This window comes from Mustela lutreola, chromosome 11 (genome assembly GCF_030435805.1).
Source record: "Mustela lutreola isolate mMusLut2 chromosome 11, mMusLut2.pri, whole genome shotgun sequence".
NCBI classification, from domain to species: domain Eukaryota; kingdom Metazoa; phylum Chordata; class Mammalia; order Carnivora; family Mustelidae; genus Mustela; species Mustela lutreola.
In genome coordinates, this window is record NC_081300.1 from 71,562,432 (window position 1) to 71,577,026 (window position 14,595).

At 55.5% G+C, this 14,595-nt stretch overlaps 1 protein-coding gene across 8 annotated transcripts in view; it reads left to right on the forward strand.

Moving 5' to 3' along the window:
• Positions 1 to 14,595, forward strand: part of TTC28 (tetratricopeptide repeat domain 28) — a 646,079-nt gene that overhangs the window by 609,296 nt on the left and 22,188 nt on the right. For all 8 annotated transcript variants that reach the window (XM_059139718.1, XM_059139719.1, XM_059139722.1 and 5 more), the window contains one exon: positions 5,941 to 6,085. In XM_059139718.1, coding sequence (XP_058995701.1) covers positions 5,941 to 6,085 — 145 coding nt within the window. The remainder of the gene's footprint in view (positions 1 to 5,940; positions 6,086 to 14,595) is intronic.

Genomic DNA, 14,595 nt, shown 5'->3' on the forward strand with positions numbered 1-14,595 from the left:
CAGATCGGGGAATCCTGTTCACAGTCTACCAGGATATTCCCTGTGAAGGGCTACTTATCTCTGGGTCCGATGTGAGTAGCGGAAAGCCAAAGCCAGCCCGTCCCTGTGAAGCTCTGGTTCCTCCCGGTGCTTTAGCCACACTAAGCTCTGGGTTGCTGGCTCTTCTCTCCACGCGGCAGAGGCAGGAGGGACAGGATCTCACGGCCTAGTGGCTCTGGCCATCCCTGGTGTGGTCAGGTTTGAGCGGGGCCCCTTTGTAGTCTCTCCCAAGGGAGGGTCCGGCCCCTGCTCCCTTGTTTTCACCTGCTAGTCGGCTCTCCAACTTTGAACATGAAAGCATGAGAACTCAGTGTGTGTGTGGAGGGGTGGGTGCTTAGCATGTGCATCTGTGTGCCCAGTGACCTAACTGCCCCCTCCAACGGAGCCCTGATGGGAGTGGTGACTGGCGTGGTGCCTGCAGTTTGGATGGAGCCTCGTGGTGTCCCCCTCCGCCTCCCTTGGGGCCCCGCTGGTTCACTGGGCAGGAACACACGCCCAGCCCGGACAGCCACGGCTGGGCGGCTGGGCGACTGGGCCGTGTGCTGTGTGAGCCCGAGCGAGTCTGAGCACCCAGGGTCTTCTGCAGGCCCGTCCCAGTTAGAACTCGCCCCTTTTTGGGAATAGATTTCTTCATCCGTGGAAGGAGATTCATGAGCAGCACAGGCCGCCCAGGCCACCTGGTGTTTGTCATCATTGCGGAGACATCAACAATGCCCTGATGCGTCTGCCCTCCTCCGTAGCGCTTCACACATCATCTCCGGCCCTGCATTCTGTTCCTGCAGAGGCCAGGCAGCTTGCGCCCTGCTGCCGGGCTCCCTCCTCCCCGCCTCCGGGCTTGCGCCCTCTCCTTCCCCCGCTACCACCCAGACAGCCGTGCAGGGGAGAAAACGAATATTTCTCCAGAAGTAAATTAATAAAAATCATCTGAGGAATGAGCTAATAAAGGCGGTGTTGTGTGAGAAAATCTCTCTGCCGAGAGCTAGGCTGTCAATTAGCCCCGCGGGGTCCCTAGCAATAAATGGACGGGCCTTGAGGAAAGGGGGCCAGTGCCACCTGCTGGCGCTATGCGGTGGTGCAGCTGTGAATCCCGACAGCCGGGTCGCTCCCAAAAAGCTGGAAGCAGAGCGGCTCCCAGGAGGGGCTGCCTAGATGTCAGCTCCACCTGTAGGGACCCAGCAGCGGGGAAGGTGGGGATCGGAGGCAAGTGCAGGTGGGCAGGTCCTTCAGTGAGTCCTGAAGGAGGGGAGGGGGCACGAAGACCCCTCCCATACCAGGTGGGAGGTCTGCCTGGCTCATACCCTCCTCTTTGGCCTGTACAGGTCCCTTACTCTTTTGGAGCCTTGGTTCGTTATCTGTAAAGGAGGAACAACCACGACTATAGGGCCCTGAGGGGGTGTGGATGCGGCAGACCTGGCAGACATGCGCCCCTCCTGTGGCTCACCCTCCTGCCATGAGGCAGTGTCTGCAGCTGTGTCTGTGCTCCCATTCTGAGAAGTGGAAGGCACCGTTCTCTGTCTTCCAGTCAGATTTCCGAGGCAGAGAGAAGGCAGCCAGGCTGGAAGGTCCCACAGAAGGCACCACGGCGCAGTCAGCAAGCTCCCCCCATGGAGGATCCTTGGCCCACCCCGTGGCCGTTCTTTCACAATGTGGTCGCTGCACCAGGAAGGAGGCAGGAGTGCCTTCGAGGACAGCCCAGGGCTCCTCATCCCACACACCAGTTCCCACCCACCACCACTGCCAGCTGGGGCTCAGAGCCCTGGGGGACCTGCTGCCATTTGGCCATGACTCTGATCCTCTCCGAGGTGGTTGTGTCCACAGTGTCCCCTGTCCAGGGCAGGTGATGGCACCTGAAAGCTGCAGGCACACAGGGCGCTTGCGGGGAGGACTGCTGAGCTTCCGGCTCTGGGGGCTGGGGCCGTGGGTCAAAAGAGCCTCAACGGTTTCCTAGCAGTGAGTAGATTTTTAATATATTAAACCTAAAAGAGACCGGGCACCTGGAGGGCTCAGTCAGTTAAGCGTCTGCCTTGGCTCAGGTCATGATCTCGGGGTCCTGGGATGGAGCCCCAGGGAGAGAGCTGCATGGATTAACTGTGACTTCAAATGATGGTTTTGGGTTGTTTGGTTTTTGTTTAAACATGAATGGAGTATTTGGGGGGGCTTTTGTTTTTCACTTGAAAATGGCATCTCGGGCACCTGGGTGGCTCAGTGGGTTAGAGCCTCTGCTTTCGGCTCGGGTCATGATTCCAGGGTCCTGGGATCGAGCCCCGCATCGGGCTCTCTGCTCAGTGGGGAGCCTGCTTCCCCCCTCATCTCTCTGCCTGCCTCTCTGCCTACTTGTGATCCCTGTCAAATAAATAAATTAAAAAAACAAACAAACAAAAAAAAGAAAATGGCATCTCTAGGGATAGGGGTCCTCCCCTGAACAGAAGCACAGATTGGAGGCTTGATCTCTGGGGCTTCCTGGCTGACCAGTGTAAGCCGCCACGTTCTGGGTCCAGGTGTGCCCACCCAGGCGGGGATCAGGGCCTGGGAGCTGTTGCTCCGAAAATGATTCATCCGTGACCCACCAGCCCTTGAGAGGGACTAGGGTGAGAGTGTGAGAGATCATGCTCACACGGCATCCAGGGGTGGAAATTAGCAGGGATTGATGATGTAAGCTTGGGCTTGACAGCTGGGGAGAGAACAAGACCAAGGTGCCACAGGCAGGGGCGTTCAGCTGAGACTTGAACAAGGGGCCTAGCCCCTGGCAGGTTTGTGTGACCTGGGGTGCCCAGGTCCTGGTTCTTGAAGAGTCTGCACTGCCTAGAAACAGATGCTCAGAGAGGGTGTCCAGGGAAACCTGCTCAGAGCAAACAGATGTCTCGATCGACTGTGTATTTACCAGCCCTGGTCAAAGGCATCTGATGGGTTCTCCATCAGACTGGCCAGGAGTGAGGGTGGGGTGTCACATGGCCTGATCACGGCTGCTCTGCAAAGTCCAGCCCTGGAGACTACTGGGAATGTTCTCAGGGAAGGGTCATTCTCTGAAGACCTTCCTCTGATCTTGCCAGGGAAGGAATTAGCCTGGGGCAGGAGCTTCCTGTTCAGGCAAGCCTGATGTTTAAGGTGGTACCTGGCCTCCCCACAGCATAATCCCAGAGCCCCAGGCCCACCTGGTGTGCTTGTCCCCCACACTCATCACCCCAGGCACTCCAGTCTCTGTCCCCCAACATCTGTGCCTTTCCCCACAGTGTTCGTCCGCTCAGAATGGCCTCCACCTTGTCCACGGGCACGCTAACTCCAGATGGTGGTGCCCACATCAAAAGCCCCTCTCCCAGAAAGCCCTCTGTTGGCTCTGCCTGACCAGCAGTTGGTCAGCGTCTTGTGACTTTGGTATCCCCAGACCTCTACTGGAGCTGCCCACTTTCCTCACAGCCTGGTGCAAGGACCCCACAGGCCTGCCCCATCATGGGCAGGGCCCATATGGAATAGGTTAGTGTTGTAGGGCCCTTTAGATGCCTCTGGAACTTCATGGATTTCAGTCAAAAGACACCATGGCCATGTGTGCTTGTGCTCTGGAATCCTGCCTGTGTTCCCCTCCCTCCTGCCAGGTCTTTATCTCACTCACTGACCCATCAGCTGAGACTCCCGCCAAGACAACTTTCCGTGCTGGATGTTTTCTCCAATCCTGACGCTTCATGCCTATGAATAGCATTTCTCCTTTGTGCAGGTGCAGAAAGCAAGGTCTGGAGCCCCAGGCTGGGATTTGCACCCAGCAGGTCTGCCCCCAGATACCTCCCCAGCTCCCTAGTTCCCTCCAGACATGTTCCTTCCCAGGCACTGCCTTGGCCACTTCCAGAAACCATGTTTGGGCACCACCCCCTGCCAGCATTATGCCCTGCTCAGGCCTCCAGGGAGTACCCTGCCAGTCATGGTGAGCACCTGTGGCCACCGCATTGTCTGGGGATGTGGCACTCCCCCTGGACACCTGCAGCTGGATTAATCAGACTCAGGTGCCCCCCGGGGGTTACAAGGCCGCTATCTGGGCAGGCACCTGTCTAGGGGGTGGAAAGGGAGGCGCGTGGGGAGGGGACACTGAGTGGTCCTGTCGCCGCCTCGTCCTACTGACTGTGCGGGCTTTGGGGGCTGTGAGCTCTGTCTGCCGAGGATGAAGGTGCACACAGGCCCATGACAGACACTGCGTGTTCTGCCAGAGCATCTCCTCTGGAGAGCAATTTGGTTCTCTCCTTCAGGGGACCATTGCTCTTTGCGGCGTGTTCTGTGGAATTTAGTGCGCCTCTCAGTGTCACTGCAGGGCGATCTCTGCTTTCCTGGCACCGATGGCAAAGATGCGCCGCAGTCCCAGTCGCTTGGAATGACGTGTTTCCTGAGTGGGCGAGACAGAGGCACAGACGTGAGCAGGCTCCCAGGCCTCCAAGTCCTCTGCTCTTCTCTTGCGGGGGCGGTGGCTGCTGAGGGCGCTCCCGGCTTGGCGCGGCATGGCCCTGGAATTGAGGTCAAGGGGGATATTGTTGAGAATGCTGAAAAGAGGCGGGGGAAGCCTGGGGCAGAAACCATACCTTGAAAACACAAATGGTCATGGATCCTGGCCAGGCCCAGGAGGGAAAGCTGCCTTCTGGTCTTTTCTCAGGAAACACTAGAGCTGCCACCCCCAGTGACCCAGAGTATTTACCAAAACTTGGAGGTATATCTCATAGACTATCCATTTTTTTCTCCTTATGTGTCCTTAAGGACATAGCAGAGACTCCAAAAATGTACATTGTGTCTAAATCAAGGTTAAGATACCACTGACTGTCCAGCAATGATGCAGAGAATGTCCCCCAAGGCTGTGCTGAGGCTGCAGGACGGGTAGGGGGCAGCCTGGTTTCTTCAGTGGAAATCCACATGTCTCCCGCCTGCTGTCTCTTATGCTCACCTGTGCCATGTGGCCTCTGGAGGCCCCCAGGGCTGACAGCAGGGCCTGGCAGGTAACCGGTGGTCAGGAAACCTTCTTTCTTTTACTTTTTCCTCCTTTTTTTTTTTTTTTTTAAAGATTTTATTTGGTTATTTATTTTAGCAAGAGCAAGCAGGGGCAGTGGGGGGGGGGGGTCCCAAGCAAATTCGTCATGAGCAGGAAGCCCAACGTGGGGCTCTATCCCACCACCCTGCCATTATTACCTGAGCTGAAACCAAGAGTGGGACGTGCAACCAACTGAGCCACCCAGGCACCCCAGGAACCACTTTATAAGGGAATGAATGGTCTTGTCCTGTTTCAGGAGTGTGAAACTCCAAGCTCTTGGGATCGAGAGTGCCATCTGCACTGATTAAACTGCCTGGCAACCCCCGCACAGAAGCCAAAAGCAAAGCCCAAGTCTGCAAGTACCCTCGAGCGGACCCACCATGCGGGAGCTGCAGGGCCGGGGCCTGTAGCTCGCCGGGGCCCAGGCAGTTTCCCGGCCGCTGACCCGAGCCCCGGGCTGGGGTCAGCACACCCCTGGTCTTGTCCATGGCTCCTGCCGAGAGAGCAGTTGGCCTGGGAGCACTGTCCTCCCTGTCCGCTCGGTGGCTGCTGCTGATTCTAATGGTCCTCACGTTTGCCTGCACACAATCGCTTCACACGAGGATGTAATTAAATCCTTTGAACAGCACTTTGGGACATCTGATTATGCAGAAAAACTCCATAGAAATGTAAGCTGTTGTGTGCAGCTGGTTTACCCTGCGGTTTCTGTCAGTGCTCACTGTTCTGTGAAAATTACCTGAAAGGAAGGTGAGGAAGGCGAAGCCGGGAGGGAGGCCGGGCTGGGCCCCGCTGTGCAGCCTCTGACCTGCCTTTTCCAGGACCCAGAGCGCTGCGGAGTGAGCAGCGCGGCCCCGCCGGCCCCGCGTGGGCCCTGCTGACTCCCCCGGCCCTTCTCTCCCCAGGAGCTGCCAGAGCATGACGAGCTTGGTCAGCAACACCATGTCGCCGTTCAAGGACGGGACCTCCTCTCTCTCCAGGAGGCAGAGCTCATTCGCCAGGCCCCCGCTCCGTGCTCTGTATGACCTGCTCATAGCGCCCATGGAAGGGGTAAGTGTCCCCCCGCCCTGGGGCCCAGGGGCTTCTAGGCGTCAGGACTCATCATTTCCCATTCAGTGCCCACATGTGCCCCTTAGATATAAAATGGGCTCCTGAGACAACCGGGGACACACATCTCTCTCCAGCTTTCCAGTCAGTGTCTGGAAGCGCATTCTTGGCTGGCTGCTTGTAAGGGGGAGATGCCCCAGGTTCAGGCTACCAGGTTAAAGCCTAGCGTTGCTCCTTTCCAGCCAGACAAATCTGGCCTCAGTGCCCTCCTATCTTCTCATCAGACTTTGGGGCCAAGGGAGGCGCAGGGCTAGGCCCATCTCCACAGTTGTCAGAAGGAACCACGCCATCCATGTGAGCCCCGAGCAGATGGCAAGAGGGGTATGTATAGCCCTACCTCGTCCTGCTGGGAAGGCCTCCCCATCTCCACCTCTCATTCGAGGCTCTCAGCAGGGCTTTGCTTTCCACTGAGAACAGATCCCTTGGCCTCTGCCACTGTCAGGAGTCATGGACTCCATTGCAGAGTCTGACGTCAAAGACACCCTTCCAGCTGGGATTTCTCGAGAAGGCTGAGAATGGCTCCTGATGGGTTTCGGTGTCTCTGGACTTTGGATAACATCCTTCAGTCCGGATATGGCGCTCTCAGCGGGTGGGGGAGACCAAAGGGCTTGTGGGTTTTATGAATCTGAATGGTGAGCCTATCAGATGGCTTCATGGATGACTGTATTAGCTCTGGCTGCTGTTAACAAAACACTGTGAACTGGGCGGTTTAGACAACAGACGTTTATTTCTCATGGTTCCAGAAGCTTGAAGTCCGGGGCAAGGGTGCCAGCAGGTTCGGTTGTGGGGCAAAGGCCCTCCTTCTGGCTGCAGACAGCCCCCTTCTCATCGTGTCCTCACATGGTCGTTCTGGCCTTTCCCCCTTCTTGTAAGGGCACTAACTCCATCATGAGGGGACTGTCCTTGTGGCCTTGTAAACCAAGTTATTCCAAAAGGTCCCACCTCCAAATACCATCCCACTGGGGATTAGGGTTTCAACATATGGATCTGGGGGGATACCAGCATTCAGCCCATAACCCACCCCAAGGAAAGCCCAGAGTCCCGGCAGTCATGGGGGCCTGGCTGTCGGGCGGGGAGGGTGTGATTGACAGGCCTTGGAGAGCAGGCTGCAGGCCTACGCGTCCTAGCAGCTGTCTGCAACCGGGTGGGAGTTTTGTCTCACAGACATTGGGGTGGCCCCTCGGCGGCTCGCTCTTCCACTTCAGCCAGCTGGCAGAGATGAAGTGTGTCCTCAGAAAACCCTACCTTGACAGCGACGCCTTCATCCCCTAGAAATATTTGCTTATGCATTTCCCTGGCCGGCCGGCCAAGGATGGGTGTCAGCCAGCCCAGTATTTTTCAGAAGGCTGCCTGCCTGCCAGGCCCTGCAGACTTCCCTCACTCAGGGACCCGGGGGTGGTGAGGAGCCCAGAACTTTGGGGGCTGGCAGTTAGGACTCAAGTCTGACACTGCCCTTCCCTGGATGGGTGATCTTGGCCAAGCAGTTTCTCCTCCTCAAGTCTCTGTGTCCTCATTAGAAAATGAGACGATGCCACGGAGCGTGTCAGGTCCCAGCAGGGCTGGGCTTCGAGGCGTGTGAGGAACGCATGGGCCAGCTGCAGCGGCAAGAGGGCCCTGGCGAGAGGGGGCCACCGCGCCCACGTCGCTGCCCCTTCCAGCACTTCAGGGCCGCTGGTCCCGTCAGCACAGAGGCCCGGGCCTGTCTTCTCCTTCCCTGCAACACACCCTGTCCTATCCTTCTTAGGTCTGTTGTCCCCTTGGTGTCCTCTTTTTAACCAAGGGCCAAGGCTGCTGAGAGTGCCCCGGCTCAGAGCATCTCAGAGGCCATGCTAACTTAGCATGATTTATGTGCTGCATCCTGGGGAGAAATACACACCTACACCCTCGCACTGATTTGTCTTCAGATGGCCGAGCAGACCATTTCGGTGACTTACTCCCACGCTCTGCTCGCCCTGAGCTCTCCGTTCTGCACTGATCCCCCATCAGGTCCTCCGAAGGCTCTTTGGACCCTCCATTCTTTCACTCACTCGGACCTTCTGGGGTCCTTGGCACTTCCCCTTTGGTGTCCAGGTCCCAGATGACTTGTCCCATGAATGTGGAATGGGCTGGTGGGGCTGGCGAGGGGGGCAGGGAACAGGGGGCCAGGCTGGAGACTGGCTGGGACCAGCGTGTCCTTGGAGGCTCAGATCATGTGGAGTTGGCAAGCTCCTCACCTCTCTGGCCCAGATCGAGTGTCTCCTCCTCTTAGGAGCCTTCCTTGTCCTCTTCTCCCACCACCCTGTAGCCTTCCTCCACCTCCCTGCTATTGGGTCCCCTCTATGCCCCCATGTCTTTCATGGCACCCACTATCTCGCTGGAATCAGAACTTAGCTGGTGGCATGCCTCCCCTCCTCCCCCTTGCTGCCCACCCCACACTCCCTGAAAGCAAGGATGGTTCCTCATCTGTGTCCCCAGGAGCTGGCCCAGGGCCTGGTACATGCTGATCCTCAGTGAAGTTTATGGAATGGTCCAAAGCTGGGGGATGGGGAAAGGCAGCCCTCCCTCTCGCCATCCAGTACTTCCTCCGAGGAGAGAAGCTACTGCAGCCTTGAGTTGTCCTTGTTGGAGAGCCTGTGGGATTATAAAAGCTGCACTGTGCTTTTCCTCCCTGAGGACTTGCCCCTGTGACTTAAAGAATAAAAATGTGCCTGTGGGAATAGTGCAGCTCGTGCCTAGACACCTGTGTCCCTCCAGGGCTGCTGGGAAGGGGAAGAGTTATAGCCCTAAACAAGTTAGAGCAGGGAACGAATTCGGGCTTCCTAAGGGGAGCAGCCCAGGGAAGGGAAGGGCCTGGCCACCAGATGGTGCCAGTGCCCCAAAGCCTGCGGTTCAGGACAGATGTACGGGGCACCGTGCCCGCCTTCAGGGGTACAGTCTCATCGTGGAGGGAGCCATGCAGTTGGGAAGCATATCCTGACTTCTGGAGAGAAGAAGTATTCTCTCTTGTGACCTAGGTGTCCAAATACTGTGAACGAGTGTGGCTGCCTCGCATGAGCTGCAGAGTGAAACCCTGCAAAGGCTGTTAAAGCAAACGGTCAGGGGAAGAGCTTGTCCTTGGCAAGAGGTAGCCATCCGCTGTGTTTCAGTAAAGACACCTGACTGACAGTTTCATCTGTTCGTTCCACAAGCAGTTGTTGGCGTGTGTTGGGTCCACACCGTCCTGGAAGCAGAGGAGGCGGCTGAGTATGTGGCTGTACCGTGTCTGAGGCTCACAGGCCGTTGGGTGGGCTGCAGAGAGGAGGAGGAGGCTGGGCCTTCCTCCTGCTGCCTGAGGCCAGCACCCTCATCTGCTCCAGAGGCCACTAGAGGGCGACACGACACCATCCACCTGCCCGCTCCCAGCGCTGTCTGCTGCCAGGCCGAGCCAGACCCTTTTCCACATCTTCAGTGAAAATACAAATCAAAACCGAAAGTCCAAGCTTACGAGTCTCTGACACTTCAAGACTAAAACGATTAGCCTCTTCACTTGGGGCTTATAATTATTTGAACAAGTGCCTTTGTGTAGCCCCAGTCCTGTGGCTAAGGGACTAGGTCAGACAGTATGAGAAGTGGAACAGAAGAATATTTTACCGTCGGCTTGCACCAGTATTTGATTTAATTTGGCTTCAGGGAAACACGGTCGTGCCTCTTTCCTGGAAGCATGCCGTCCTTTGCTGTCAGGATGGGGCGAGCCTGCCCAGCTGTCTGCGAGGAGGGCCCAGCCACGTCTGCACGTAACCCGTCAGCAGACATTAAGTCAAGCCCTGTCCAATACCCACAGGAGAAAATGTCACCAAAGAAAAGTTGCAAGGGTTTCATGGGAAAGAGACTGGGACCCTGTGTGCATCCCTGGCATTCATTTTTCATCATTTTAATAGAGCAAAACACAGTAAGCCGTGCCTCTGGGCCCTGTCTATGGTGAAGGCACAGACCTGGACCAGTCTTGTCCCACGGCAGGATCAGTATCACACAGAAGTATGCGCCAGCAGCCATGTTCCAGAAGATGCATCTGATGTGACGAGGTCCCCCAGGGCTGCTCTAGGGGAAGCCGCTTGCTCAGTGAGGTCCCAAAATCACCCCCTCAGTTTGCAGACAGGGCTTCACCAAAGCCAGAAGCTGGTCTGATCAAGAAGCCAGATGGAGAATAGGAAATTGCCTTGGATTCGGGTGACTCATTCTCCAGAGGTCCAGAGTTTGGAACCTTTCAGTGTCACTGGAGTTTGGTCTCATTCTAGTTATAGTCCCATCTTTGCCATTATTTCCATTTATTGAAATTCCCTGTTTCCTACATCTACAGTCATAAAACTGTAGTTGCAGGACAGGTAGCAAGAGTGAATGACCTTGATCATGAGGAGGAGTATTTCTCGGCCACCTCTGCTCTGGATTAAGGTCACTGCCTGTTTATGTGGATGCATCTGTTTCAGGACCCCCAGAAACTTACTTAAAACTTGTTGTTCAAGTTGGTTAGGTTGGTAAACTGCTTCCTAAACACTGGGGCTCTGGGAATTCACCCCAGACTTCTCATCTACACGTGCAAGGCAGGGGCAGAGCTCAGCTCTGACTGGGGCCTGCCCTTAATTTCAGCTCTAGGGGAAAGGATTCTTGCAAAATCAAGTAGCCTGATAAACCAGCTCACCCCAGAATAGATGCCTCTGGAAACAAGATGGCCCATCTAGGTGCCCGTTTTCCAAATGAATGGAACGTTTGGAGATAGTCAGGGAATAATTGTCCCCAGAAACAATCTGCCCTGCACTCCAGACTAGGGAGCAGAGGCCGAGGCCCTCGAGACTGGCCTGCTCAGGGCTCAGGGCATGCTCGGGGCTGGCAGCCCCGCCACCAGCCTGTCTAATTGATTTCTGAGTGAGACATCTGTTGTGATATTCAAATAAGGACACACATCACCCAAGAACAGCATTTCCACAACCAATTAGGACAAGGAAATATGGAGGCGAGAAGCTGCCTGGAAAGTTGAAACTGGTGTTGAGAGGGGCCCGATGGGCGAGCGGCCTCCCGGGAAGGGAACATTCCTCTCTGGGTGAGCGCTGTTGGGCTGTGGCTCTGCTCTGGTGGATGTGCAACAGCAGCCGTCTCAGCCCCACCCTGAAGATGCCTGTCCATGGGAGTGCGCGGGCTCATTTCCCCACGGCAGCCAAGAATGAGAGGTCGGCTGTTGGCCAGAGGTCCATGGCCAGTCCCTCTGGCTGGTGTGGGTGGTGTACCTGGAGTTCTGGTGTGCCTGGACATTGGTGGCAGGCAGACCCCTCTGGCTCGGGCTGGCCGTTCGTCACGTTCCTCCAGTTCCCGAATTCCAAACCCCTCCCCTCCATTGGTTCTTCCGGCAAACCAGTGATTTGTTGTTGGGGCAGCCAAAGAATCTCGTCGAGTGCATTGACCTTGACTCTTGCATTTCTGGTTGTATTACAGGGTCTGTGGTCTTTGTGGGTTTTAGTTGTGGTTTGAGGGTTACTCCCCACGGTGACACTTGCTGCAGCTCTCTACATCCACCTGTGATGCCAAGATCTCCCAGAAACATCACAGAAAAGGTTTCTATATTTTAAAAAAGTTCTGTTTGACCAGTTCACTCAATCAAAAATGTGAGTCCGGGAAAAAAAACCCAGGCCTGTAAGCCAACTCTGCAGTAGCCAGATGCCTGCCAGTTCTTGCTTCTGTAATCCTTGTGGGGTCTATTTGATCCCAAATCTAATCTGCCTGGAAACTCCTGAACCCAGGAGTTTTCTGTCGCTCCCCCATCATGCTCCCGGATGTTTATTCCCCTGGCCTGTGATGCTGTGACACAGCGAGTGGCTTCCCATGTCCTCCAGTGAAAACGAAGCTCACTGCACGGGGAGGGTGCAGACTGATCCCTTGAACCATGGTGACCTCCATGAGCACGTAGCTCTTAAACCAGAAGCCAGGACACGTGCAATGTCAAGTGCTGGTATCAGTGCTTTTGAACGGATCAGTGTTGCTGGTCACCATGCGTCTGTATAGGGCCCAGCTGGAGAAATGGTGATTGCATCCAAAATTTCCACCAACCATATATTCAGGATCTGTGGCAGTTGCCTCGGAGAACTGCAGACTCAGAAAGTGGACTTCAGGGTCACTGTCGGGTGGCTGACCCCACAGGTGCCAGGTGTCATGGGCACTCAGTGAACAGCTGGTGGATGGTGGTGACAGTGACACGAGGAAGGGATGGATGGTGGTGACGTTGGTCTGTCAAGGTTCCTGGGTCAAAGTTTGGAGCTGGGTGCTCCAGAGGGGCCCCTTACATGTTTTAGCTCCGTGCATGTTTATAAACACCAGAGGGAAAGGGGGTGAGTTATATTGGAAATTGAGGCCCAGGAAAAAATAACAGTGTGGTTGAGCTTTGAACACCATGGGTCCTATGTAATGTGGGGTGCCCGTCTTTGGTGCAGTGAAATATCCAAATGGAACTTCTGACTCCCTCAAAACTTAACTACTAATAGCCTACTGTTGCTTGGAAGGCTTATCAGTAACAAGGAATTGATTAACCTAGATTTTATAGGTCACATGCATTCTATACTGTAATCCTACAACAAAGAAGCTAGAGAAAAGAAAATGGCATTAAGAAAATCTCAGGAAGAGAAAATACACTTACAGCCCTGTCCTGTGTGTGTTGAAAAGAGTCCACGTGTAAGGGGACCCACGCCATTCAAATCCGTGATGCTCAAGGGTCAGCTATAAAAATTATAGGGCCTATGTTGACCATATTTCAAGAACCTACAGACAGTCGTGAGTTCACATTTGACTAGTATGTCCCAACTTCCCACTGGCTGCCAGGCCCCATGGCACCGCGGCCCGCTTTGACCCATGTGAGGTCATGGATGTGCATGCTGTAGTGCTCAGGGGCGAGACCAAAAACACAGTAGATCAACCAGGGGACGTTTGATAGACTTATTCCCTTTGGCCAAAGACTAGCAGTCAGCTTGAAGGAAACTGTGGTTTTCTCAGGCTGAGGAAGTTTACCCAGGAAAGGATGGACCCCAGGAAAGGTATGTGGTTCGGCCCACTGGCTAGCAGAGATGTTGGTTGGTTTGGCCGGGCTGGAGCTGGTCTCGAGTTGCTGGTGAGCAAAGGCCACCCGCCGCAGGGGGCAGGACAGACATCTGCTTCCAGTGGCAAGGGTGTGCAGAGGGTCCAGGCACCTGCTGGGCAGGCGGCCTGCTGAGAGCACGGGTGGCACGGACCAGGGTTGTCGTGTGGAAAGGACCGAGGGAAGGGTATCAGCAGGGTCACAGACGGGCACAGTCTGGGCTCTGCTGTGTGTCTCCATGCACACACACCGCTGACTTGGGCCAGCAGGAAATCCTCTACCCTTGGCATCGCCCCTCTGCGCCCTCCACTGAGGAAGCTCAGCACAAAGCTCCCTCTACAGGAGATCCAGCTGCAGGAATCTAGTCACTGGGCAGGTGCTGATGGGGCAGCAGGAGGGTGCTGAGGGTCTGTAAAGTGACAATAGCTGTCCACACCCACCAGCAGGTGCCCACTGCCTGCCCTGGCTAAAGGAATAGCCCTCCCCCTCTGTGAGGACTGGGCTTAGCCCAAGTCCCCTCGCTCTGAGGCCTCCCTGCTGGGGCACTCCATGACCCCAATTCCATCCTGGGCCTGGAACACCCTGAAACAGGCAGGGTCACCAGGGGAATAGACAGGTTTCAGCACCCCTGCCCTTGATGTCTTGGTCTCCTTCAAAAGATCCATTTCTAGAAACTTCAGAGGTCAGAAAGTCTGAGTCTTTGCTGGAATTTTTTGGGCTCTGTTAGTTGCTGGTGTGGGGCTGATGCTGAGCCCTTTTATCTCTCAAACCCAGGACTTAAGAAGCCAGCAAATACCCTTTCTAGACTGACAGGTGGAGACGCAGAGAAGCCTTTCCCTGAATTGTCTTTCCTTTTCTATCTAAAGGATGATATGTAATTTGGATAGAGACATCACTTTATTTTCCATTTTCAAGTTCACATTGGATTATAGCTGATCTTTCAGAACAAGGGCAATGCTCATGTATCCTGGAGGCAGAATTCAGAAGACTGTTCCCGGGCCATCTTTTCCAACAGGTTCAATCCGTTTTCCTGCCGTCTTTTAACTGAAGCTGTCAGTCTGTTGTGCAGCCTGTCGACCCGCAGGCCAGGGTTGCTGGCGCTCGCCTCCTTCCTGCCCAGACAGGGGTCCCATGTGGGGCTCTCACCCAGGGCCATGTGCGGGAGCCAGCCCAGCCCTAGCCACGAGCCTCCATTCTAGGAGGACCCAGACCTCTGAATTGGGGTACTCTGTTCATTCAGAGCAAACTCTCCCCATCTCCAGGCTAGAATTCCAAGAGCCTCCCCTCCCCTCACCACTGAGGTCACTCTTTACCAAGTCCCGGCAAGTCTCCCTTCTCTTCCTGGGTCTCTCGCTGTCTGAATCAGCGTGCACAGCCCCAG